This window comes from Onychomys torridus, chromosome 12, assembly GCF_903995425.1.
Source record: "Onychomys torridus chromosome 12, mOncTor1.1, whole genome shotgun sequence".
NCBI lineage: Eukaryota > Metazoa > Chordata > Mammalia > Rodentia > Cricetidae > Onychomys > Onychomys torridus.
This window is the reverse complement of record NC_050454.1, coordinates 24,481,420-24,508,978: the sequence shown is the minus strand read 5'-3', so window position 1 is coordinate 24,508,978 and position 27,559 is coordinate 24,481,420. Positions and strand designations below refer to the sequence as shown.

The following is a 27,559-nucleotide window of genomic DNA, read 5'->3' as shown; positions in this document are numbered from 1 at the left end:
ATGGTTGAATACTTGGTCCCCAGTTTGTGGAAATGTTTGGAAAGGATTAGAAGGTGTGGCCTTGTTGGAGGTGGGGTTGCATTTTGAGGCTTCAAAGGCCTCCTGTTATTCCCAGGTCTGCTTTCCAGTTCTCTCTGCTTTCGGTTTATGGATCTGGATGTGAGCTGCAGTTCCAATGGCATGTCTGCTGGAGAGTGTCCCTTCCTTGAAACCGAGGTGCTATTCCAACCACATTTCTCACCAGATCATTTAACTTTGCAAACGTGTTTTTCTCAGTGATGTGAACTTATGATTAAATGTCAATTATCGGTAAGACGACGGAAACAGATGACAAATCGGGCTTGGAATCGCTCTATGGCTCCTTCCCTTGAGACTCAAAAACCACAGGTCGAGGTAGGTTTTTCGCCTCTGGAAACCGCTGAAGACTTTCCCACAGAACACACCAATCTGATGCACAGTTGGGTAAGGCCAAGGTGTTAAAGAGAGTCAGCAGGTTTTCCACTGCGGGGACCCGACATCCTGACATCCTCGCAGTCTTTGGCGGTGAAAACCTGGAGCAGGCGAGAAGGCCTTAGAAAACTACAATTCCCAGCAGGCACCGCGGCAGTGAGAGTCTCCCTGGCGCGGTTCAGACCCTATGAATGAAATGGTCGCGAGGATTCTGGGAGAGGAAAATGGCGGCTGCTGGGCTGTGGCCTAGGATGCGAAGGCTCTTTGAGATGGCGCCAGCACTGGGGCGTCGGCCCCGGCTTTACAGCACGTCCCCGGCCTTCGCTGAAGTGCTGCGGCTGCCGCAGAAACAGCTAACGAAAGTTCTGTACCCGCTGCGGGAACTGGGACAGCACCTCGTCTCGGACACCGGGCCAGGCCTGATCGAACAGAGGCTCTTCGACCCCAGCCTGGAGGACATCGCCAGGGCGGAGAGCGTCTTCGCGGCCACAGCCCGGAACCGCATCGAGTACCTCAGCTCCGCGGTCCGCCTAGACCACGCCCCGAGCCTGCAGCAGCCGGAGGTGAGAGAGCTTGAGTTCGCTCGCCCCTGCTCGTTTCTTGTCACCCAACGTGAGAGACTTTAAAAAAAAAAAAAAAAATCAGACCAACAGAAAGAAAGCTTCGGTGTGGCTGCACCACGCCTGTGTGCAGTGCCCACGGAGGACCGCAGTGAGCCGCAACGTGGGTGCTGGGAATCGAACCTCGGCCCTCTGGAACAGCAGCCCGTGCCTTTTTTATTTCATGATGTGTGTTTTGCCTGCATGCATGTCTGTGCACCACGTGCTTGCTGTTGCCTTCAGAAGCCAGAAGAGGGCATCATATCCCCCTTCCCCCCCCCCCCCCACCCCCATCCCCGGAACTGTAGTTTCTGGCATTTGAAAGCAGCCATTTGGGCTGGGAATTGAACCAGAGTCCTCTGGCAGCAAGTGCACTTAACTACTGAACCATCTCTCCAACCCCGCAAATAGAACATTTAGTAAATAAACCACTCTTCTGTTCTCTAAGTTCTCCATTCTCCTTTTTGCCCCTCATACTAGGTGTGTTTCATAGGTCGGAGCAATGTTGGAAAATCCTCCTTGATAAAGGCCTTGTTTTCGCTGGCCCCTGATGTAGAAGTCAGAGTCTCAAAAAAACCGGTATGCTTGAATTTACTAAAAATGAGACCTAAGTATTGGAAGGTGCAAGAGATCATAATTGCTAAGTTCCTAGAGAAGAGGTTTCTTTTAAACAAGTAATAAGGTAAGACATATCATTAGTGCCGTGTATTTGGGGGGGGGGGGGGGAGGAAGTATAGCTGAATTGACTTTAGAGGCCTTGCCAATATCTTGAGGAAAGCATCCTTTGTCTAAATCTTCTCTAATTGCCAAATTAAGTATTTTATTGCTGTTTTCTGTTTTCTTATATAATAATGAGCATCTAGTTCTACCTTGGTTGTAGGAAAAACGGGTTTAAAGTTGTGTTATCCTCTATAATCCTGTACCTTCTCTATTCATGCACACTCTCATACATTCTTGCATATATACCAGTCCTGCTTCTTATTTTACCCAGGCCAGCCTAGTCTTGTTTTCACAGACACTCTGCTCTACTGGCTTCTGTCATTTCCCCCATTTACTTTGTTTGCAATGCTGCAGACTCAGCTGCTATCTAAAGAAGCCTTTGCTCAAACTCAACCCTGGTTCCTCTTCCCTTAGCGTCTGCACGTAGACCTGTCCCATCAGCTGTAATGCTCCATGTTCCCTACCCCTTTCATTAAGTTTAAGCCCTTGTACGAAACCACGAGGTGTTTGCTCCCCCGTCCACGTAGTGATTCTCTGGCTCCATCACTCATGATTCCATTCCTCAGCACTTCACTCCTTCTTCCTCACCAAATAAGCCAGCTAAACCATGACTTCTAGGTAGGATGGATTCCGTTCTTGTATAAGAGGACAGTGGATGACGTTGGTTCTTTTCGTTCTAGAATATAGAGTTCTAAACACACTTTCTAACAGATGGACAAATAAGCTAACCAGGAACTTAATCATCATTTATAAAAACCCTCTCCTTTGATAGGGTCTTTTCTAAGATCCAAGCAATTGGCTTTACATTGTTTGTCTTTCCTTTCCTGATTCCTAAGTGTTTCATGAACACAAAAGCATAGTAGCCGTATTTTATCTTTGCATCAATTTTAATTGCACTTTATTTAATAATTGTGGTGTTGCACAGTTCTTTTTAAAAAAATGTCTATGAGGACACTAAAACCCACATACAAATCATCTTGGTTTAGGGAAACACTAGTTTGCAAATAAGAACTGTCCAACCTTGGATATGGTATATTAAGAACTTGTGTGATAGGATAAACATTTGATCAGCACCCAGCTCATTACTCTGTATTTGTTCATCGGAGAACTGGCTAATGGCAGATATACAACTTCAATCTGGATGCCGTTCACAGACACCAAGATGGGAAAGAATCTGAAATAGTTTGTCTGTGTCTTTTTAATATGAAATGTAAAGCTTTTAAGCCAAATGTGTTTTAAAAAAAAAAAAAAACTGAAAAGATTTTAATTATAATTTTAATTATTGGTGGCCACTAATCTTCATGTTTTTCCCTTTGCATTCATAATTATACTTCAACTTTTAATAAATTTTTGTTGATTGAATAGAAACATTTCTAGTCATGAAATAAAGGACATATTTTAAGCCAGCTTTTTTTTTTTTCCATTTACTTTATCAGGGCCACACAAAGAAAATGAATTTTTTCAAAGTTGGAAAATATTTTACATTGGTGGACATGCCAGGTTATGGCTATAGAGCCCCGGAAGACTTTGTTGACATGGTAGAGACCTATCTAAAAGAACGGACGAAGTAAGGAAATTTCTTTCTTACAGTAGTTACACATTTAGTCCCAAAGCACTTTTTAAATCAAGGGTATTCTACACATGGCAAATACTTCAGATTTATCAAATGACTTCTTTGTAGGTGCATTTTATCCTCATATTACTCTGTGATACAATATTGAGGACCAGGGTACACACTGCCTGTCTAGCTTCTGCCTATAGTTCAGGAAAATCTCAATTTCATTTATTTTCTCAAGGTGAAACTATAAAGAGTACTCAATAGTTCATTCATTTAAAAAAAAAAAAAAAACCAACCAACTCTCAGCTGGCTAATTTTGAAAATTAAAATTGTTAGCTAATTGATTTAAATAAAATTCAGTAGACTCTGTCTTCAAGTAGCTCAGTCATCACAAACTCTGAAAATGTCTTTATTTTTTGATCTCCATAAGTAATCAAGCAATAATGTGTTTGAAAAATCACAGTCTAGAGGAAAATAATGTTAGGCTTCTGAAGTACATAAAAAAAAATTATAATAGCAGACAGTGGTGGTGCATTCCATTAATCCTAGCAGAGGCAGAGGCAGGCAGATCTCTGAGTTTAAGGCTAGCCTGATCTACAAAGAGACTTCCAGGATAGCCAGGGCCACACAGTGGAAGCATACCTTGAAAGAAACCAAAAGAAAAGAAAAGAAAAAAATATTCGTTTAAAAAAATAAACTAGGGATGTATCTCAGTAACAGAGTACTTGCCTAACTTGCTAAAGGCTCTGGATTTTATCTCAGCATCACAAAATAAATGTGTGTGTATACATATATAAATTTGTTCCTTGTCCTTTACATGTAAAAGGTACAAAATTAAAGTAATATTAAAATTATAATAAATTTTATTTTTGTCTCTTTTTTCCACTAGACTTTAAGGTCTTACAGGAAGGATCTCATTTCTCTTTCTGTCATGACTCAGTCAGCTTAATATGTTCTTATTGAAATAAATTGGTATTTAGTAAATTTAGTTATTGAAAGTACAATAAACTGCATTGAGTCCTATTGGACCACAGGATGAAGTTCCTAGGATGAGAGACAGATGAGTGAGTATATCTTATATTGCCACTATTTTCTTTCTATTCTTGCAGCTTGAAGAGAACATTTTTGTTAGTGGATAGTGTTGTTGGAATTACAAAGTTAGACAATATTGCCATAGAAATGTGTGAAGAATTTGCATTGCCTTATGTGGTAAGTGTTTCCTTAGCCGTGCGGTGGCAATTAGAAATCACAGTTGAGATGCATGTGCACATGCACTTGTTAGTAGTGAGCAGGTGTTTCCTCAGAAGATAGAGGAGTCCCTGGGGAGAAGGTCCATGGGAAGAATGCTTGCTACACAAGCATGGGGACCTAAGTTCTAGTCCTTAGCACCCATATGAGAAGCTGTGGGGTCACATGCATACCCATGTATGCATGGTAGAGGTTGAAGACCAGAGGATCGCATGATTGCTGGCTACCAGCCCAGCTCCAGATTCAGTGAGAGGCCCTGGCTCAAAGGAAAAAGGCAAGAGTGATAAAATAGACACATGTCCTCCTTTGGCCTCCACAGGCCAACCCATGTGCATATGTCTACACACACACTTATACACACAACAATATACACACCAAAAAAAAAAAAAAAATCAAAGATGCCTTTAAGTTCTCTGATATGTTCTTTTTTTTTCCTTCTTTCAGCTTTAAGTTTTTAAATTTATGGAGGGAAGGAGGAAGGGGGAAGAGAGAGAGAACACGTGTGTGTACACATACACATGCCTGTGTCACCTGTATGCAGATGCCTATGAAGGCCAGAAGAGGGCAGCAGATTTCTCTAAAGCTAGAGTTAGAGCAGGTTGTGAGCTACCACTGGGAGTGCTGGAAACTCAACTCAGGCCCTCTGAAAGAACAGTGTGTGCTCTTAACATAGTGGAGCTATACAAGCTTTACCTTTACAGTCAGTTTCTTAAACTGTCCATCTAGTGTTCTGAAATGCTTTTCCTTCCCAAGGTATTTTTTATGGCAGTACAAACATGTGCCCAAAACACGTTACTAGCTCTTAAACAGCAGCTCATGGTCTAGTACTTATGAAGATGTAACTAAAACTGCACCAAAAACTGAGGCGATTCCAATACAGCACACACAAGAGAATTTTTCTATTCTTAAAAATATTATTTTCTGTGCTGGAGAGATGGCTCTGCTGTTGGAAGCCCTGCTGTTCTTCCAGGGGACTCGGGTTCATTTCCCAGCACCCACTTGACTACTCACGACTGTCTGTAACTCCAGTTCCAGAGGATCTGACACCCTCACACAGACATACATGCAGGCAAAACACTAGTCACATGAAATAAAAAGGTAACTAAAAATTTATTTTAGGACTATCTCATTAGTTTTTTGTTTTTTGTTTTTCTTTTCCTACTAGCATAAAATTGACCTGCACTAAAATACAGGTCAGTACGTCAGTATCCACATTAATTTTGCTTTGTAGTACTTGCAGATAGACTTAAAGTTTCATTTTAAGGAAAGTAAAGAATTCAATGACTATAATTTACTTTTCAAAGACTGTCAGAAACCACTAAGTAGAAGCAGTGAAGTTGCGTGTGAATAAAGCCATGAACTCGGCAGCCACTTTTGTTGTATTCTTGGAATTGTGAAGTTCTTGGGATTTACAGAAGTCCTAGGAAATACTAGGGACACTGTTATAATGCATCAAGGAATTAGTATAAAAATGACTCAATGTTATCAAACTGGCTGTAAAGTAATAGTAGTCCTGATTATCACAGGTTCACTTTGTGAATCATATATTTCCGCCAGTTCTAGCTGAAAGGAATACTTTCTTCTTTGGCTAAGGAATTAAGATATCAGCAGTAATCCAGTTACCCAAGAAGGCAGAAAAGAGCAAACAAAAAGATGACTTTAAATTTTAGCCTAGAGGAGTTATAGTTCAATGAAATACCACTGGCTTGGCATGGATAAGCCCCACCACCAGCAGCTTCAAGTAAGAGTGTGTGTTTGAGTGTTTAATGTTCCCTGAGAAAACCTGATAGATTGAAATTTCACTTTTTCTTTGATTTTTAATCACCCATGATGTGACCTTCCTCCCGTTGGATAAGTAACATTCTAGATTTACCAAGAATACTATAGTAGATATATCCAACAAATAACCCAATTTCTGATTTTTCCTTTAGAGGATTACATGTAAAATTGAACTTTTTGGTTCCAAAATTGTTACATATTGGCAGCTTTATGTGGTTCAACCAAGTTATATTCACTTAAATATCTTAGACTATAAAATACATTTTAATCACATAAAACAGCTGATATCAATTATAAATGTGGTCCAGTGGTTCTCACTGATCTTTAAATAAAATCCAAGGCATTATGGTCCTGTGTACTAAAAGCATTGTTAAGTAGCGGACACACGGTGCACACTTTATATGTGACATATTTTAGATCATCATCAGAGCAAATTATTTATGGCTTGTTTTTATTCTATAGATGAGAATGTAGATAGAGATTAAGAAATTTACATGAACCAACTCAACTGAACTGAAAAATTATAGTTAAAATGTGTAAAACTATTGCTAAATTTTATTTCTAATACTTAAATTATTTTCCTATAGATGATATTAACAAAAATTGACAAATCTTCCAAGGGCTATCTTTTAAAACAAGTGCTTCAGATCCAGAAGTTCGTTAACACACAAACACAAGGCTGTTTTCCTCAGTTGTTTCCTATAAGGTAAGAATCAAATTAAATTGCTCTAATAACATTGCGTACTAAAAGCCTTTACTAGGTAGATCTCTGTTGAGTTCAAGGCCAGCCTGGCCTACAAAGCAAGTTCCAGGACTGTTACACAGAAAATCCATGTCTCAAAAAGACAAAAACAAATTTAAAAAAAAAAAAAAAAGAAAGAAAGAAAGAAAGAAAGAAAGAAAGAAAGAAAGAAAGAAAGAGGAAAAAGAGCCTTTACTGTGAAATCAGTGTTCCTTGATGGAGGTGCCACTTGGAAAACTATTTAGCTGCGAGTTCTCAGTACAGTCTGTTAGTACTTGATTCCGTCTCTCTTTTTTTTCTTTCTTGCAGCCAGCATGTAAGTACTTCATTCTCTTTCCACTTCAGCTGGCTCAACCCTAGACCATGATAGAAATGAAAACTTGACAAAGCAAGGTGACTGATTTATCTATTGCATGTGCGGGCACATTCATGCAGTGGTGTGCCTGTGGAGGTCAGAGGGCACTGTTTTGGAGTCACTTCTTTCCTGTCTGCCACCTTGTGGCTCTGCCCCTTGAACTCGGGTCCTCAGGCTTTCAATCAAGCCCTTCTATCTATGAGCTGCTCACCAGCCCATCTCCTTAATTTCAATGAACACTGTTTATCTTGTGGTCAAAAGCTCATTCAGTCCCTGACAGATCAGTGTGCCTGAAAATTGACAGGCTATATAGAGCTGAGTTCAAGACCGGCCTGGACTACATATTAGGACCCTCTCCCTCAAAAAAATAATTTAAAATTTTAATATAAGGTAGGCCTATATAAAGAAGAAAAAATATTTCAAGTTTGAATTAAACTAAACAGACAGAATAGGTATTTTTCTGAGCTGGTCAGTTTTGGAACACTATGATAGGGTTTCATGAAAAACTTGGGTTTTTACTTCTATTGTGTATCTTGGGTAGTAATGTGTACTGAGGTAGATGGAGCATCAATCTCTGGTTTCCTTGCCCTGACTTGTCTGTGGGAGGCACCATGGTAATTTGTGAGAAAATAAAAAACCTTGTAACCGTTTGATGGAGGTGGAACTGTCCCCTTAACTATATTAGTCATATCAGTGTAGATCAGATGGAAATTGAGATTATGAATGTGCCTTTCAGGATCCACATCCTCCAAAATGCTCTTCTCATTCACCTACGTTCAGATCTGTCCTGTTGCTTTGCTTCATCCTGCAAGTGCAGTGGAGTCCTAGAGATAGGACTGACGTCCTAACCCCCAAGCCCTCGACATTTCACAGGAAGCAGCCACTGACTTTAACTGTTTAGGAAGAAGTAAAGTGGGTTTAAAAGCACACAGTTAAACTAGCACATCATGGCTAATATATACCTAGGTTGAAAAAAAAATGTCAATTTTAGTTACTATAAGTTGAGTTTGAATTAACAGCATGATGTTACTAGGGAAAATTAATAATTTTGGGAGCTACATCAATGGAATTACAGAGTTCCAAAAAAGGGACTGATGAGGCAATATTCCCACACTTCGTATACGTATACTATACCCCCAAAACGGGTCCTGTCAGATTGTGGCTTGACATTAACCAAAGCTATATGAAAACAGATTGGGGGGGAGGGGTGCTGCACGTGGAGCATGCTGCACTGATCTTCAGAGTAAACATGCCTGTTTCACACAGAAGTGAGAAATGGAGTTACAGAGAGGATCTGCTGAAGTGGAAGGGCTTGGGCCATAGGGTCAGATAACGTGTGGTTTCTGTTAGGCTACCGGTTTTAAAGCCACTTGTTGTGCTTTTTTCTGGGTCTGTTTTCTCACTGGTAAATGTCACTAGAAGGATCATGTGTTATGATTGGTATATACACTTTAAATACATAATTTCATTTCTTGCCAATCATCAGTGGCAGGGTTAGGCTTAACCTGTGTTTTATTGGATTCCTGGTGTTTTGTAAAGGCATTTGCTTTTTTAGACATGACAGCTTTCTCTGCTGCATGACCCTGCCACACATAGTTACCACGTGTAACCAAAGCCCTGCAGAAAGCCACCCAGCACTCAGAATTGAGACATGGAAGCCTACTGTCCTGAAAGAAATTGGCTATCACTTTAACCCAGCAGTCATTGGTAGGAATGTGCTCATGGCTCTCAAACCTTGCTAGACTTGTATATACCTGCTCGCTTGCTTGTTAAAGCTCCAGACATTCCTTCAGATGGAATTTGGCCTATTCACAATTGAGTACTGTAAATAAGTCAGGTTTGATTTTACTTTCTTTCTGTATCCTCTTAAGACAGTGGCTCTCAGGGTTGGGGATTTAGCTCAGTGGTAGAACGCTTGCCTAGCAAGTGCAAGGCCCTGGGTTCCATCCTCAACTCCAAAAAAAAAAAAAGAAAGAATACAGTTCAGGTTGTGGTAACCCCCAACCATAAAATTATTTCATTGCTACTTCATAACTAATTTTGCTTCTGTTGTAAATTATAATTTAAATATTTTTGGAGATAGAGGTTTGCCAAGGGGGTCAAGACCCACAGGTTCAGAACTGCTGTCTTAAGAGACAGGTAAAGACACTTAGTCTGGAAAGATTTGGCTTTGAACCTACAGACAAAAATTAAGTGATATTGTGCATGAACTCTGCCCCAACACAACAGAGAAGTATAGATTATTATGAATGGTGTATTTTATAAATGATATAGGAAAATAGGTGAGTAGGCACAGTCTAATTGCTTCTGTACTTTTGTGTAGTAAAATTCCAAGCAGATGAGAACTGACTCTGGGAATAGAATGGTGAGTTAACAGAAACATTGCACATTAATGCAGAGCGCCAGTTAGTGTGTGGACCATCCAATTATCTTCCCTTTAAATTGTGTGCTTGCTTCAGTTGTAGAAGCCATCAGAAGGCTATTTTTGGCATGGTAGTTTTGGCCGGAAATCCAAACTGCTGTCCATATTAACAGAGCTGGCAGCACCACAGGGAAGATTCCACCTTTTATAAAACCAGAGGATGTTCAGGCCTGAGAGACCGTGGTTGTCCACTTCTGTGTGGATGGAGAAAGACACATAAGTGTGTCAGTGTGTGTTGATGATTATTTTGGTGGTGGTGGTTTTTTGTTTTGGTTTTCGAGACAGGGTTTCTCTGTGTAGTTTTGGTCCCTGTCCTGGACCTCACTCTGTAGCCCAGGCTGGCCTCGAACTCACAGAGATCTGCCTGCCTCTGCCTCCCGAGTGCTGGGATTAAAGGCATGCACCACCACTGCCCGACCAATGATTATTTTTTTAACCTCAAAATACTTCCAGATGTTTAAAAGACCAAACTATATCAGGACTTACGCTGGAGAACAGAAAGCAAAATGGAAGGTGTGGTAGAATGTTTAGGATCCTGAAAGAACTGGATCAGATGCTGTGGCTCCTCAGCATAGATGAGTGGGTCTGTTTCAGATAGTGCAGAATACTGCCTGAAACTGACGAGGAAGAAGATAGAACAGACTAAAAGGCATTGCACCAACATGGCACCATAAGAGCTTGTTTAAAGAAAAAACAACTTTCCATAAAATGAATTCAGTTCTGTTATAAGGGGAAAAATTAAATTTTCTTCTCTTTTTCCAGTGCAGTGACCTATTCTGGAGTCCATCTGTTGAAATGCTTTATAGCAGATGTGACAGGAAGTCTTAAGTAAATGTTCCCAGGGTAGGTGAAGAAGGTTCAGCGTTCTTCATGTCAACTGGAGTTAAACATCTTGAAGAATTCCAATATTGTTTTAAATATTGTGCATCTCAACTTGCAGGAGAATCAGCAAGCTTTAAAACCTGCATCATCCTGAAGCAAAAATGAATTTGTTGGGGGTGAGGGTTATAATTAAATCATAATGTTCATTAGGACAGATGCTAGCTGCTTTTTCTATTTTAACAAACTGACAAGTCCAAGAGCATATAGAAATACATGAAGTGAGACTCTGTTACTACTATGTAGAGAGGTTTGTTATATTATTAGTTTTTTGTCTTATACAAAATGTCTACCATCTTTAATGTTGTGAATGTGAACTAGGTAAGGTGGGGTGCCTTTCTGTAAAGCATGCATAGGTAAGTAGAAAAGTAAAGGATCTCATGTATGCTTATAATTCTTCCTCTAGTCTTTATTTGAATATGAAAAAATTCTCAAAATTTGCCAGTTTATGGAAACACCAGTCAGGTAGAACTGTTCACTGCCCTTTGGGTGAACACAGGATTGATGATCAGAATCCAGGATTCAGGTTCTCCTAGTGTGTGTTATTACGTGGTCCTTGGGAAAATCACCTGATGTTTGCTTACCTCACTGATGGCTATCAGCACCTTAGCTTTGAAAGCTAACAAGTTACATATGTGGATGACAGCTGTATGTTTGCAAGCCCAAACCAACCAAAGGACACAGCAAAACACATAGGCTTTTATCACAAAAAGCATCCTACCCTGAAACAAATAGCAGAGATAAACAAGACCTAGCTTTAAGTGAGGAAATGAATTTACGGTCAGGGGGACAGCTTAGAATCACTGTACTATGGATTTAGAACAGGAAGACTGGCTTTGACCTGCAGCTCACAGGAGCAGATTTCTTATAGAGATCAACTCTTCATGGAGTGTCTTAGTGTTTCAAAGCGAGACTGCTGTCAGGACGTTAGAGCTGCGGTAAGGCTGTACAACTTTGTGCCTTTTTAAAACTCCGTGATAAATGTTTTCATTTGCTTTATAATTAATAGTCTGTTTTATCCTAATTAGCAGTATTTAAAGCAAAGAAAATTTTTTTAAAACCACAAAGCAAAGCATAGGTGTCAGAAGAGTTACATCCAAAAACATTCTTCCGCCAGAAGCAGAGCTATCAAAGCTTCTCATGGTAGCAGTTCTTGTGAGGTGATGGAAGAGAATAGGAGTGGTGAAGTCGGAGGAAAGCTTGCCCAGCAGGCCTGGCCACCAGGACACTGGTGCTTGGTGCGGAGGACTTTGTGAGCAGTCTCAGGACAAGGATCTGTTGTGCAAGAGAATGTAGTTGAGTGGTAAAGCCATGGCTTAGCATAGATGACGCACTAGGTCCCATTCCCACCAGACACAAAACCTTGGGTTTTCTTTGAGACCAGAGGATGAAGCAGGTATACTCTTCTTCCCAAGTGCACGTACCTAAGTGCCAAGTAATTCCTGTAGCTTGTCTAAGCCCAGAGGTTCACACACACACACACACACACACACACACACACACACACACACACACACACACACACACGTACACTACATACGTAGATCACACACCTTAAAAAGCCTAGAAGCCAGGACAGGTCCCCAGAGCAGAAGGCAAAGTCCAGGCCTACTCAACACTGGTTGACCCAGTAGTGTTAAGAGGATTTAAAAAGACACTTAAAAATGACTGGACACCTAATGCGCCTTTCAACCCGTGTCTGAGATGCTAAGAACTGGAAGTGGTTCAGATTACCGAATGTATGACTGTTTGCAGACTTTAATAGTAGAATGTCCCATATCCAAGAGTCCAAAATCAGAACTATTCCAAACTTGTAACTTTTTTGAGCCTCATGTTTGTGGTCAAAATGTTGGAGAGCAGAAAGGAGTTGTACTCTAGTTGAAGTGAGTATGGAAAGTCCAGATACATAGTCCCACATTCCCACCCTCAGGCCTTTGAGGCAAGTGTCCAGCTGTGCCCAGGCTTGTAGACTTTAGGCTTGTGCTGTCATTGGACAGCTGGTCACTACAGAGGGCAAGGGGAAGACTCCCTGCTTTTTCTCCATAACTGCCATTTCCGGGAGCAGCACAGGTATGTCAAAAGTCAGGTGATGGCATTGATCCCAGGTTACAAATTTGATAATTCCTTGCATACACTCACCTACTTCTTAGCTGCATTCCATAGAAACAAGAAGAAAACTCCAAAAGCCTTGTAATATACCCTAAGAGTTACAGTGATAAAATGAAGATTAAATAGTTTTAACTATTCAAATAATGGCAAATCGTTTGATAATTCATCTTAGTAACAGCATACACTGGCATACATACACATTGTTATTCAAGAGAAGAACCTGGGCAGGTGAGATAGCCTAGCCAGTAAACACAAATGCTGCTAAGCCTGAAAATGTGAGCTGCACCCTGGGACCTACAGATGGAAGAAGAGAATCAAATCTCACAAGTTATCCTCTGATATCAATGCACATGTTCACACACACACACACACACACACACACACACACACACACACACACATGTGCGTGCACACAGCCAAACCTTTATGATGCTTCCTTGCTACTCTAAACTTGCTCCATTTACCCTCAGATATATAAGATTTTGTGAATTTGGGATCTTAACTCCCTAGTAAATCCTAAACATCTAATTTTCAGAAACCTACTTGCTTCAGTCAAGAAGGTAGGTGTTACTCAGGGGCAGACAGTGACACTTTTCATCATATTGCACAGCCTCCTCAGTCAAAGCCAAGCAAACACTAACTGACGAGCTGACCGTGCTGCTGTTGTAAAGGTTTATTGAACTGGCGTGCACTCCTGTGGAATGTTGCACAGAAGCAGCTCCTGGCCAAGCAGTGCTTCCAGCTCTCAGCAGTCCCGCTTAAAACAGTTAAAACAGCAGAACCCCGAACCAGCTTGGCTCACAGTTTCACATATGCACAGCTACACTCCCATCAAAGCAAAAATATCATCAATGTCATCTGCCTCTTTAGCAGCTTCTGGCACACTGTGTGTGTGTGTTTGTCTCTTTGTCCGCAAAGCAGTTTCATTTCCACTGCCTGCTGTGAGATTCCTGTGGATCCCCATCTCCTTTGTTTTTAGGACAGGCTTTGAAAGTCTTCTCAAGACCTGCTTTCTGTTAGGACAGACATCTGTCCTCTGAACTGTCCCATCTGAGCGGCTCCACTTAGCACTGGTGCCCCTCAAGTTCTTCAGAGTCCCTTCAGGGACCTGCTGGGTTTCCTTTAAAAGAGTTGACTGCAACTTTCTCTGCGGTTTCCTTTGTCTCGATAAAACTTTATGCTTTGATCTTCCTTGTCTGGAAGGACACTTTGAAGTGCTGACAATGGAGCCTCGAAGAAGGCAGTTGCAAAGAGATGTTTTCATGCACTGTAGCTTCTTTGGTAAGCTAAAGGACAGAAGAGAAAAAGCTCAACTTAGTAGGATGCTACAGTCTCAAGCACTTTTAACTTGTCCACCAGTTTCCAACAGAAGTACAGTACAGTTATAAAAAGTACAGTTTATAGTAGGTCCTGGGCCTGTGTGTATGTATAACCTCAAACATACAAAGTGAGGAAATGGGAGTTCCAACCTAAGAGTGTTTTTCAGAGCCTGATTCCCTGATTCAGAACACAGGCGAATGTGCCTCCATTTTGCCCTCAAAGTAACTCCCAGAACTGCCCAGCAAGGTCACAAATGGTGACTTGAGAGCCATGCCTTTCCCTCATGCTGACAATCTGTTCCCTGGGTAAACGGGTGGAAAGTGCAAAATACGACAAATGGAAAGCGCTGCGGTCAGAACCCGTTCCTAGCTAAGTTCATGGTGCGGCGGGCAATGAACAGGAAAGGAGTACAAGAGAAGAGGGGCTTCTGGCGGAGACAGACTGACAGCTGGGGATACCCCAAGTGTGAGCTGCACTGTACCCCTCACATCTGCAGCAGAACTCAGCTGATGAGTCTAGGCAGTTGCTTCGCTACCTTATGGCATATTCTGGCTTTGGCAAACTACTTGCTGTTGGTAAAGACTAACATAGCTCTATGTGCCTTACCCAATTCCCTTCATTCTTAAAAAAGTAATCATCATCATTTGAGGAAACCCTGTGTAATAAGCAATTCATGACCATAAGCAGTGACTTTTCACTGTGTAAAAAGGAGGTGCATCTCTGAATTGAAACAAAAACAAAAATCAGGAACTGAACTGAGTTCTAGATGTCCAGTCCCAGTACCTGAGCAAAACCATCTCTATGTATGAAATGGGAATGAGAATACCACCTTGCAGAGTACTGTGGACACTAAATGTTTTACAAAATGTACTACAGAAAAAAAAAAAAAAAAATGTACTAATGAAACAGCAGCAGGGCAACATGGTCACTATATCTTGGGAAGTAGAGGCTAACAGTTTAACCAATAAACCTGAGTTTGTTACCCCTCTTGCTAACCGTTCACCATTATGATTTACTTCTTCACTATTCTAAACTGTTCTTTGATGTAAGAACCATGATAAATTGAACACACCAATATGTGAACATCCAGCTGCTGTAAGCATCAAACCTGACCCTAACCCCTGCAGCCTATGTGGGCCTCCTAGGCAGAAGCAGTCACTTCTCTGACATTCTCACTCAGCTGTGTTGATGCTATCCACAGAAGGGTACCTCCCTCTAGAACAGGAGCTCCTGAGGACTAAAACTGTTGCATGCTTTGAAGGCCATGGGCAATCTTAATGCTCTCTGAATGAACCAGCTAGAATGATGACGCATAAATCAGTAAGTCCAGCGAACTGTTCATTCACTTTCTTCCTCCTGACTGCCCAGACACCATGAGCAACACATGAAACTGTACTGAACAAGTCCTATGTTAGCACACTGGGGGCTGCTAGCCATCCCATTTTAAACAAAGTAGGTAATGCACATCTGTGCACTTTCTTACTGAAAAAAGAAAGAACGTTTCTAACATAATTACCTGTAACCCTGAGCTTCCACATGTCTGAGCCTGTTACTCTTAAGAAGTTTGCTGCCCAGATAGGTGGCCTGAGCCTTGAGCTTTTTGCTTCGGCACCACACGACTGCCATTTGGATTTCTTCAGAAAGCTGGGTGAAAGTCTGGGTTACCCGGATTCTCTGCACAATATTGTGAGCAGCCCGGGAAGTTCTTGTCAGCTTTTGAGAGGAAAGTTTGCTTGTCTTAAATCTGGATTGAGAGCATTTCAACTCAAGGCTGGTCTCCTGAAACATAAAAAGGTGAGAAAGATACATTGAAAATGATACTGACTTGTAAATAAAAGAATAAGAGTTTTAGAAAGCTGATTCATTAAAAAAAATAATAATTTCCAAATAATTAGTCTCTTCTTTCTTTTCTCTTTGTTTTTTGTTTGTTTGTTTGTTTGTGTTTGTGTTTGTTTTTGGCAAAGCAATTCTTAATACATTGACCTGTCCTTTTTATCCATTCTTTTAACACTACTTTCTACCAAGGCAGGTCCTATCTGCCCTTTAATTAAATGTATACAGGAAACCCAAAATAAAGCCAGGCAGTATGGTAGCACACCTTTAATCCTAGCAGAGGCAGAGGGAGGCGGATCTCTGAGTTCAAGGCCAGCTTGGTCAGCAGAACAAGTTTTAGGATAGCCAGGGCTCTACAAGAGAAACCCTGTCTTGAAAAACTAAAAAGAAGAAAGAAAGAAAACCCAAGATACTCTCACACACATATGTAACATACACAATAAAACTGATTAAATACCAGTCAAAGCCTAACAGGATGAAGGGAAAAAATCGCAAGTCTTTCACAGACATCACTGGACTACCTTGTTTGTTTATTTGGGGGTTGTTTTATTTTTTTTACTTTATTTCTTTTATTGAAGACCTAACTTAGGACCGCGTGCATACCTGGCAAGTGGCCTGTATGCCCAGGCCTTTTAAGTGTTTGTATTCTGAGACACGCTTCAACAAGTTACCCAGGATGGTTTATACTCACTCTAGTTCAGAGAGGCTTTGAACTTGCCATCCTCCTGCCTCAGCCTCCCGAGTAGCAGGATAACAAACCTGTGCCAGCAGGACTGCCTCAAACTACAGTTGTTTTCCACCAATTTCTATCCCCCCGGGAACAATCCTCAGGATGGGTCTAAATGTTACAGAAAACAAAGATGTGGCGGAGCCCTGGGAAGCACCCAGCATGGCAGGCCTGTCAGTTGGTGGACAAGATGAGATGATCAAGCGTGCAACCCTCCCAAGCTTGCACCACTCTAAACAGAGCATCTTTATTCAGTCTCTTCTATGGCAAGTCAAGTTTGGGTTTTACTAGCTTTTTCTACTCTATGAAAATTATACCGCCTACCAAGTTGACCTATCTTCCATTCAAAGCTTACTTTCTTTCCAAATTTGTGGTGGCACACACTTCCAATCCCAGTACTCAAAAAGCAGAGACAGAAGGGTCTCTGAGGTCAGCCTGCTGGTCTACATAGTGAGTTCCAGGCCAGTCAGGGCTGCATAGTGAGAGTCTATCAAATAAATAAGTAAGTAAATTCCCACATTCAACAGGAACCTAAAGAAATAATTATGAAATTAAAGACCCTCTAGTATTGTTTTGTGATCAATAATTTGCTCTAAAAACAAGCAGAGCCTATGAATGCCAATTACAATATGGGAGCAATTACTCTTAAATAAGGAGGACACTAATCAACCAGATCAAGCCCAGCTCCCCTGTAAACTGGCTTTCAAGCTGCAGAGGTGGAAAGGCCCACAGACACCACAGTTCTTGAGACCAGAATTCAAAGATCCTCCCCAGGATGGCTGTAACAAGGAATCACGTGGCCTGTATTCAAACCTGATCCCTGCCACTTAACTATATGGCCTAAAGAACTCTGAGACTTTCTATGCCTCAGTTTCCTCCGTTTAAATATAAAAGCCGGGGGCTGGAGAGATAGCTCACAGGTTAAGAGCACTGGCTGCTCTTTCAGAGGTCCTGAGTCAATTCCCAGCAACCACATGGTGGCTCACAACCATCTGTAATCTTGTGCCTTCTTCTGACATGTAGGCAGAACACTATATATATAATAAATACATTTTTTAAAAAAATAGGAAAGCAGTAATGCAAGCATCTACCTCACAGGGCTTTTCTAAGGATGATGGGAGTTAATACACATAAAGCATTTAAGATAGTGTCAGGTGCTCAAAGGACCTGCTATTATGTTTCCTTCTTCTGAAGTCATGAATTAGGCAGGATCAAAATGCAAGCTGCCATCTGTGTTACAAAGTTCAAAAAAGAACTATGGGTTCAGGTCTGGAGAGATGGCTCAGCAGTTAAGAGCACTGGCTGCTCTTCCAGAGGTCCTGAGTTCAATTCCCAGCAACCACATGGTGGCTCACCACCATCTACAGTGGGATCTGATGCCCTCTTCTGTAACAAAGTTGTACATGCAGACAGAGCACTCATATACATAAAATAAATAAATAAATCTTTAAAAAAAAAAAAAAAAAAAAAAAAAAAAAAACCACGGGTTCTTGTGATGATATTTTGTTTGTGCTCTAACAAATAAAGCTTGCCTAGAGATCAGAGTGTGGAGCTAGCCACTAGTTAACCACGGAGGCCAGGCAGTGGTGGCACATACTTTTAATCCCAGCATGCCTTTGGGATCTCATGCCTTTGACTCCAGTACTTGGGAGGCTCATGCCTTTAATCCCAGCACTGTGGAGGAGGAAAGAGGAAGTGATATGCTGGGTGGAGAGAGGAATATAAGGCGGGAGGAGACAGGAGCTCGGCCCCTTTCAGGCTGAGGAACTGCTCCTTTGTCTCTCTGAACTTTCAGCATTTACCCTGAAATCTGGCTCCGGGTTTTTATTATTAAGACCAATCAGGATTCGCACCACAGGTTCTTCGAAATGATTAAGAGTTCTTAAATAAAATGGGAGAAATAACCCCAAAAGGAAGCCAGACAAAGGGCAACAAAAGTCAAGCAGTTACCGGGTGAAGGCTGACACTGACGTACACTGACGTACATATCAGTCATGAAGTCCAGAACAATTTTCCGACATTATTAAAAGGTACAGGGCTTGGAGATTTAGCTCAGTGGTAGAGTGCTTGCCTAGCAAGCACAAGGCCCTGGGTTCGATCATCAGCTCAAAAAAAAAAAGTACCAAGTTAAAGCTTGAACCCCAAAAGGATGGCTGGCACCTCAGGACAAAGGAGGAGGAAGACAAAATGGCTGTTACTAACAACATCTGCCATCAGCTAAATGCTTACTACACTCAAGAGTCCATCTAACACTTCATGTACTGAAGTGAGCCCAAAGTTAGGAGCATAGAGAAGAGAAGGGAGGTATAGTGAGGTCAGAGAACTTAGAGATCACACAGCTGGGTGATTCCAGCAACTACAAAGTCCATGCTCTTAAACTGCTCACCATCCGTACTTCAGATGAGCCATACAGTTACTTTAAAATTCCTATTAAAATTTAAAATGCCTGTTTAAAATGCCTATTGAAGCCCTTCTGAACACACTCTATGAACTGGAGTAACCAGGAAAGTAAAAAAATCCTGTCCTGTTCATTCAAAAGAACACACTGAGAACTAAGTAAAACCAAGTCTGGCTTGGCAAGTCCTGCTCCGTCCATAGTGAGGAGCTTCCTCTAAACTTATAGAAATGAAGAGCTGTGCTAGTTAAACCAGACAGACCTGAGTAGCCTTGTTTCCCAGCCTTGTGCACAAAGCCCGCACGTCAAATCCCGGTGGCTTTTCTGTGGAATTAAAAAAAGGAAAAGGAAAACTCAGCCATGTGACTTTCAAATTGCCAACAAATTCTTAACTCTGAGACATTTCCTGCCAAGTCACTGCAAAGAAACAAAGAGAATAAAGCAAAGGCCCAGGAAGGAACTAGAAGCAAGCCTTGAAAACGGGTGGTATTCATACCTCCCTAAATATAATCAGTGACTTCAGTGAGATTCTGATCTCCTTTCTACGCAATGCATGACTGTATCACGCTTTCAAAGGCTTATTTTAAAAGTATGTGTTTAAAAAAGAAAAGAATAAAAATAAGCAAGTGAAATTTTAAGAGAAATGAGGAAGAGTTTGTGCTTATCCAAGCAACTCACCGTTCTTGGTCTTTTTAGTCGTTTTCACTGGCTGTCCCAGGTCCACACTTCCCTGCAGATAGAACTTCTTTTGTTCAGGTGTTTGGGAAATTCTATCTAAAGTGTCTTCATTGATCTTTGGCAGTTGGCCTTTCATTGAAAACAGTTTATTTAGTAACTTAGTTACTCCTTTAGTGGTAACAGCTGCAGGCGGTTTGCCCTTGAAGAGGTCAGTGTAGGGTGGCCCTAGAAAGTCGGTAATATCAGAGGGAAAGGCAAAGTCTTTGAAGTAAGGCATGGGCTGGATCCTGGAGACCTCCTGAAGCAATCCAAACAGTGGCTCATACAAGGAAGTCAGCCTCCTTAAAAGTCCCTTATGGAGAACCCTGGAAAGAAACAGAAGCTCAGGAATTAGCTAGTAATCTCGTCTGCAGATATGCAAGAAACACAAGATTCCAAACAGAAAATACACAGCTACAAGCTCTGCCACTACACAGTAAACAAAACCAAACAAAATGCCTATGGTGTGTGTTTGCAAACTGCCAGGTTAATCCACCCGAACACGAAAATCCAAGTATTTGACGCTACACAAAGAGAACTTCCTAGAGACATGTGTGTGTCAGATACCTACGGGCATTTTATTAAGATGAGATTTCAGGTGCATTTCAAGTTAGTCACATTTTTGTGGTTTTGGATTTCTAAGTATAAACCATTGTTTTAATCAGTAAAATCTCTTTTCATTTCAGAAAAGAGCAAAAGTTAAACATTTTAAAACAATGATTAGCAAGCCTAGCTTGGTAGTATACACCTACAATACTTGGAGGCTAAGGTAAGAGAACATGAATTCAGCATCAGCCTGGGCTACATAGTAAGAGCCTCCCTTAATTTTTTTATTAACAAAGTAATATTAGTAATTCAAATGCTGTGACTTCTGATTAAGCAGAATAAAAAGAAGATTGAAAATACAAATGAAATATATCTGGGTTAAGACATCAAAGCAAGGTTTACATTTGAAGGTGGAAAGAATCTTCTGGATTTGTGTTGTTTTGATAGTTCTACTACATTCAAGAAAGAGCTAATGATCCAACTCTGTGTCGTTATCCAGCAAACCTTTTTATGCTGCACAAACACACAAGAAAATGCCTTTGTGGGGAGGGGCTGGAGAGACAGGACTGCAGTTAAGAGCACTTGGCTGCTCTTCCAGAGATCCTGAGTTCAATTACCAGCAACCACATGGTGGCTCACAAATATCTATAATGGGAATCTGATGCCCTCTTGTGGCATAAAGACATACATGCAGATAGAAAAGCACACATTTACATAAAATAAATAAATCTTGAAAAAGAAAAAGGCCTTTTTCAGTGGGTATTACTATTTAGTATTACTAGTGTTATTTACATCAACCAAATAGGTTTTGAGAGCAGCTGTGTGTTAGGCAAAAGAAAAGTCCAGAGCATACAAGGCAGGTCAAATTGTATTGCTAATTGCTATTAAAATTGGAAAGCAGTTGTCGGAAAGGATCAAGTTATGACCACCACAGGAACAGCAGCTTTTTCAAAAGCCTACCGTAATATTACTATAGCCACCGTTATTATTATTACTATTACCATTATTAGTATTATTAGTATTATTACTACTATTACTATAGTTCCTAGGTCCTAGGAATTCACTTTCTCAGCTACTCGGCCAGGCAAAGCCCACTCCTCTGGCATAATCACCAGCACTCAGCTTACAATCTACAGATAAAGTGTCATGGGAAGAGAGGGAAACCCACCCCTTCAGATCCCATGGCCAACAGTGTGAAATGAAACTGTGGGAATACTAAGAAGAGATGAAACACAAGAGTAGAAACGTAAACATACCATAACCTGCTCACCAGCCCAATCATCACAAGGTTCAAAATAATGAATTCCTGCAGTACCAAATGCTTCACGGTCAATCTGAAGAATCAGTTTAAGTTGGCAAAACAAAACCAAAAGAATTTGAGACTTCACAGTTAAAATTATGAAAGAAATAAGTTGGAAGTATGGAAGACTTTGAAGGTATTAAAGCCCCTAGCCCAAAGGCAAAGCTTTACGAATTCCCAGAGGTTACACCACCTTACAGCACAGCTTTCGAAGAGAAGCTAAATAAACCCAAGTAGCCCCCATTCCACAGACGGCGTTCCCACAGTCAAGGATACCGGAATGCCTTGAAGCAGCAGTCCAGCAAGCGCAGTAACAACTTGCAGCCTCCCAAAACCTTCATCAGCACCACCTCCACCACCGGCTGGCTGGGGACGGCATGGCTTTCGGTAACTCCAGGCTGAGCTTCACTTGACATAAACAGAAGACACGGCTTTCATTTTTAAACAGAACGTTTCTAGAGTAGTATTCAAGTAAAGACTTGGCTTTAGGCTCAGCCTGAGGGGGTTATGCCTACTAGCAACCCACTGCTTCTCCACTGAAACCTACTGTGAGCCACATTTCAGAGTCCCCCCAGTCTCTCCCATCAGTCAACAGGTGCCCCTTATCAAAACACAAGGTATGTAACTTGGCATAGCTGATTATATCTCAAGACCAAGCAGAGAATACCAAAGGCATCCTGACAAAGCAATGGGCCACCTACTTGGCAGACAACAGCTGTGACAAGTCTTCAATTGAGCCCTCCAAATGCATGTTTTTCAAACGCTTTAAGCACTGTTCTACCTGAAGGAGGAAGATCGGCTTAAATTAGACTGTATGTAATACAACAGTGTCGCAGATAAGTCCAAGAACTCAAAGAAAACAAACTCCCCAGGTGGAAATATGCCACAGAAGACCTTCTCATTTAAGGACAAGGAAACCCAAATCCCAAAGCAATGACTTCTGCTCATGAATATGTAATTTAACCAACCCAACAAAGTTCTCAATTCAAGAAATTACTATGTGCCAGGTATTCAAGTATGCTTATAAATATAAGTCTCAATATTATAATTTGTTGAGGGAACATATTTACAGTCGTGAATCTAGTAAAACAAGATACTTTACTCAGTTTCAACAGTCTGAAACACCAGAAATGAGGAAAGTGACTTAGTCATAGAACAAATCTATACTGAACTCCTGAACTACATGCAAGGAATGATGGGAGATAACATGGTATACAATACATCCCAACTTGGAGTAATAAGGACAGATAACACAGAAAGTACTAACTGAATGCGAAAACAGGTATGCTTTATTGAATCCCAATCTCCCCTCTCTGCTTTTCCTTGTAGCACTTCTTACCAGCTGGCATAGCCAATCCTGCCTGACTGCCCTGTTCTCCAAACTATCCTGTAAGCTCCCCGCAGACAATATACCTTGTCCAGTGTGTTCACCAACGTAATCCAGTTCCTAGAACAGGTTTTAGTAGGCTCTCGGGGAAAAACAAACCATGTAGCACACAAAATGCCATATAAACTCTCCGTCAGGAACGCCCACCAAGGGCCCTCCCTGGACAGCCTCTGCACGTTGAAGGATGTAAAGCTCCTGATGGGAACTGGTATTGGTAAGTGGCATATCTTACCAGAGCTACTTATACACTACCAAAAATCAAATCTACTTCAGCGTAGTTCAATCCTTAAATTCTCTGGAGCTGGCTCCTACCTTTTTTCATTTCTAAGTCTGGATACCATCTTTTAAGATAGTTATTGACAGCCCAAGGCGGTAATGCACTTGGAAAGTACAGTGAGTGAAATATTGTTTGGGGCAAGGGAGGAAGGGAAAGGAAAATTCTCCGCTGAAGTTCTTAACTGTTTTTTAAGAACTTCAGTGGAGAAGTTAGTAAACACATTTGCTCTTGGGTTAGAAGACCTGGGTAAAAGCTGCCCCAAAAAGACAATGTAGGAAAAGACCATGATCCTCTTTGAGAGCATCCTTGTCCCTCGAGCCTTAAGCAATGGGAGTATAGCTAGCCAGCAAGAATGAGTCTGCGCAGTGAGAGACTATGTCTTTGTTATTGCTGTATATCCAGCACCAAGCACAGCGTCGACCAAGAACTTTGTGAAATAAATAAATAAATAAATAAATAAATAAATAAATAAATACTGGAAAGCTGGCAGTGGGCAGCACACTGAAATTTGAAAGTGTACTTATCAAACAGAGTATGTAAATAGCACATACAGAACCCAGCTCCAGCAGCTCTCTGCCATAGAGTCCTGGAGTTGAAGGTCACACTACTTTATCTCTAAAACTTGCATAAAACCACTTTACACCACAACTTACCATAAACCCACTCACACCAGCACACTGATGACTAGATTATGGCCCCACAAGACGTAAACCACAACACTAAACCACAACTTTTCTTTTTTAAGATTTTAGGGCTTAAATTAGTTTACTCTTGCCCTAGGCAAAGGCACTGTTAAAGACTGTGCATAGTGAAAAATTGGAAAGAATCAAAATATACTTCTTTTTGGGTGTTTGGTTTGGGTTTTGTTTTGTGTTGTGTTGTGTTGTTTTTAGACGGTATTTCTACATAGCCCTGGTTCTCCTGGAACTCACTACATAGACCAGGAAGGCCTCAAACTAACAGAGATCCACCTGTCTCTGTCATCCAAGTGCTAGGATTAAAGGCACACACCAGCTTTAAAATATGCTTCCTGATCATAAATTGCCTTTTGAAAATATCTTGGGAAAATAAAAGGCCAAAATATCCAACATGTAATTGTGTCTTATAGATTTATGAATCAAAATAATTTATGAACTTTCCATAAGTAACAAAATATAAGTGGCAGTGTGATCCTCATGTTCATCAGTACCGGGCTACGTGTGGAGCACAGAGCTTCCCCTCACCTGTCGGAGAGCCAAATGGGGCTTGTGGTGGCCCAATCTGTTGTGATTGCTGTAGAGGACGGAGCACAACACGTCAACTTCGGCATCTAAGGTCCGGCTCCTGAGTGACCGTGTGACGAGACGGCACCCTTTCACCACAGCTGCAGTGCAAATGTCTAAAGCAGAAACAGTTCAAACAAGACTCGGTATGCATTTCTACATGTGCTGCACCAAACGCTGAAAGAAACATTCGCTGTATAAAGAAATCAAAACACAAATCAGCCTCAACTATGAAAATGTAATAAAGGATTCCAAGTATGTAAGAAATTGGAAAATGGTGCCAGGTGGTCAACGATTACATCTGTTAAATATGAATGTGTGTATGTCCTTACATCACTTTTTGCCATGACTGTTGAGTACTATGACTACTCTACAGTCATCATTTGGTGGTGATCACTTACATCACTTACACCCGGAATACACCGGTGTAAAAGCCGGGCACATGCTGCATGTCTCTAAAACCCTCACTTTGCTCTGCAGGTAAGCAAGACAGAATGGATGAAGTCACAGCCTTCAAAGTCAAAGAAACTGTATTTGGATACCACTTTTTGATAAGAATATATAATGCACTCAGCCATCTACCCGTGAGTGCCCTCTGTGCATTCAACCAACCTCACACTGGATATAGTCCCCCACATTCCATCTGTAACATATTTCAGTTGCAGCCACACTGTATACACTCCCATAAGCAATCTATAGAGTGAATGCATGCATACAGAAAGCTGTGAGTAGGTCATACTGCAAGTACTAACGACCATGTCAGAGACTTCAGCATGTGCCCAATTTTAAATAGAAAGATTCCTGGAACCAATCCCCCACAAATATCAATGGGAATCTACATTTAGAAAAGAGAAACCACCAGGGCCCATGGAAGTTGTATTATGTAACTTAACAGGAGCAGCTGTGAAGCAGGTGTAATGCGCCACCTGGTGGCTCAGAAAAGAAACACAAACATTCTAAATCTTCTGTCCCTCCCAACTGTCTGGTTTTTTTGGGGGGAAGGGGGTCGAGACAGGGTTTGTCTGTATAGCCTTGCTCCTGTCCTGGATCTCACTCTGTAGCCCAGGCTGGCCTCGATCTCACAGAAATTGGCCCGCCTCTGCCTCCCAAGTGCTGGGATTAAAGGCGGCGGCGGCGTCCTCGTCGTCGTCGTCATCGTCGTCTTCTCCTCCTCCTCCTCCTCCTCCTCCTCCTCCTCCTCCTCCTCCTCCTCCTCCTCCTCCTCCTCCTCCACCACCACCACCACCTCCACCACCACCACCACCACCACCTCCACGCCCTATCTGGAGAATTTAAATTAGCTAAGAGTTGGTGAATTTTCCAAAGCATTGTTGTTGTTTTTGTTGTTGTTGTTTTTTGTTTTTCGAGACAGGGTTTCTCTGTGTAGCTTTGTGCCCTTTTCCTGGAACTCACTTGGTAGCCCAGGCTGGCCTCGAACTCACAGAGATCCGCCTGGCTCTGCCTCCTGAGTGCTGGGAATAAAGGCGTTAGAATTTTAAACAGCATAGGAAAGATGGATGGGAAGAGAGGTGAGATGACGTGATAGGTTGTATTTAACAATTATGACCCAATGTGTCTATTTAATATTAATGACAGCTGCCATCATTCGACTGCCATACCAGAGTTACAAATGCTTCATGGTATCAACTCTTTCATTCCCTAATTCAAGACACTGGTACTATTTTTAATTTCCATTTTAGAGTGGGCTAAAACCCCAGTTTTAGAAATAACAAAATTTCTTAGCTGACAGTCACAGGACCTTTGGCATCTTTAAAAAAAAAAAATAGATATGAGGTAACCAAGAAAATTACAGCGTATCTTGGTAGCTAGGTCTCCTGGTCTGAACGTCCATTTGTAATTAAACATCCTTCAGGCTGCAGGTAGGCTGTTTTCACACTCAGGTATCACCTCACATTTCAAAAGACCCCCTCACCTCATAACAGTATTTGCATTATGTTTTAATGTTTTATTACATTTCTTTACGAGTCTGAGGGAGTACCACACACAGCACTGAGTCCAGAGAACATACTAATTGCAGAAGTTTGTTCTCGCCTTCTTCCACAAGAATCCGGGGGATCGATAAGCCTGAAACTACCTTTTCCATCCCGCCCACCCAATAGAATTTTCTAAAAAAAAAAAAAAAAAAAAGTCATGTAAAGAAAGTCCTAGAAGAGATCCAGCCCATGATTTGGGACAGGGTAGATACAATTACCTGATTCCATGAATAATATATTAACTATAACTCACAACAGACCCCACTGATCTGTCACTCCCCCCCCCCCCGAATCTCTTTGGGAGTTCTTGTTTTCTAAATAAAACTGCTAAAACGGTCTCGGAACTGAGATTGTTTCCATCAAGAAGAACCGAGGGACCCGAGTACTCCCTCGCCCAGGAAGGGAAAAAAACGAGCTCCATTTTAGAGACAAGCCCGAGGTCCGAGGCGGTGGTGCAGGGTGCTTGGGGGACAGCCCCGATCCTGGGGGACAGCACAGGGTCCCAGGCAGCGTTTCAAGATTAGGAGCTGCACGCGCCAGGCCGGGGCTAGCCTTGCTTTCATGTTCCAGCTAAAAGGCCGGCAGGAGACAAGCGGCTTCACGGTCCCGGAGGCACGCTTGCAGCCCGTCCTTCCGCCCAGCGCGACCCTTCCCGGCGTGCCACGCGCTCAGGAAGTCCCACCCCCGCCCCACGTGAGCCGGCCCGCTGGCTCCGGGAGACACGCCGGACCTCCACGCGCGCCTCACTCACCTAGGGTGGCGCTGCGGTCCTGCACCGTCAGTGTGCTGCTGCTCCCCGCCTGCGGGATCCTCACGCTGTTCCACGGCTCCGCGCCCCGCCGCACCGCAGCGGCCATCCTGCGCCGCGCCGGAGGGCCTAGGACCTCTGAGCTGCGAGAGGCCGGCTAGAGCGGCCTAGGCGGAAGAGGGTGGGAGGGAG

General features: G+C 41.9%; 2 protein-coding genes across 4 annotated transcripts; one reads left to right on the top strand and one right to left on the bottom strand.

Annotated features, from left to right (window-relative positions):
• Nucleotides 1-641: 641 nt before the first annotated feature.
• Gtpbp8 (GTP binding protein 8 (putative)) lies at nucleotides 642-11,146 on the top strand. The gene is made up of 6 exons (XM_036203361.1): nucleotides 642-1,013; nucleotides 1,530-1,628; nucleotides 3,206-3,336; nucleotides 4,437-4,536; nucleotides 6,942-7,060; nucleotides 10,636-11,146. Exons 1-6 carry the CDS (start codon nucleotides 642-644, stop codon nucleotides 10,703-10,705), a joined length of 891 nt encoding a protein of 296 aa, XP_036059254.1. The 3' UTR covers nucleotides 10,706-11,146.
• On the bottom strand, nucleotides 10,851-27,543 carry Nepro (nucleolus and neural progenitor protein). Of its 3 annotated transcripts, none has more exons than XM_036203358.1 (10): nucleotides 27,371-27,543; nucleotides 24,587-24,741; nucleotides 22,401-22,480; nucleotides 21,976-22,107; nucleotides 21,656-21,733; nucleotides 19,815-20,179; nucleotides 19,399-19,460; nucleotides 15,698-15,960; nucleotides 13,405-14,147; nucleotides 10,851-12,027 (listed from the first exon to the last, which is right to left on the bottom strand). In XM_036203358.1, the coding sequence occupies exons 1-9, from the start codon at nucleotides 27,474-27,476 to the stop codon at nucleotides 13,682-13,684; spliced, it is 1,707 nt and encodes a 568-aa protein (XP_036059251.1). In that variant the 5' UTR covers nucleotides 27,477-27,543; the 3' UTR covers nucleotides 10,851-12,027; nucleotides 13,405-13,681. The 3 variants fall into 3 exon arrangements, with proteins under 3 accessions (XP_036059251.1, XP_036059253.1, XP_036059252.1); XM_036203360.1 differs by lacking the exon at nucleotides 27,371-27,543 and adding an exon at nucleotides 26,039-26,062; XM_036203359.1 differs by lacking the exon at nucleotides 21,656-21,733.
• Nucleotides 27,544-27,559: the final 16 nt, after the last annotated feature.

Coding starts and splice junctions, on each gene's coding strand:
- Gtpbp8 (XM_036203361.1), top strand. CDS start 642: ATGAAATGGTCGCGAGGATTCTGGGAGAGGAAAATGGCGGCTGCTGGG. Junction 1,014..1,529: donor CGAGCCTGCAGCAGCCGGAG/GTGAGAGAGCTT, acceptor CCCTCATACTAG/GTGTGTTTCATAGGTCGGAG. Junction 7,061..10,635: donor CCTCAGTTGTTTCCTATAAG/GTAAGAATCAAA, acceptor CTCTTTTTCCAG/TGCAGTGACCTATTCTGGAG.
- Nepro (XM_036203358.1), bottom strand. CDS start 27,476: ATGGCCGCTGCGGTGCGGCGGGGCGCGGAGCCGTGGAACAGCGTGAGG. Junction 24,742..27,370: donor GGACCGCAGCGCCACCCTAG/GTGAGTGAGGCG, acceptor TTTCTGCTTTAG/ACATTTGCACTGCAGCTGTG. Junction 20,180..21,655: donor GGGCTGGTGAGCAGGTTATG/GTATGTTTACGT, acceptor GTTTCTTTCCAG/GGTTCTCCATAAGGGACTTT.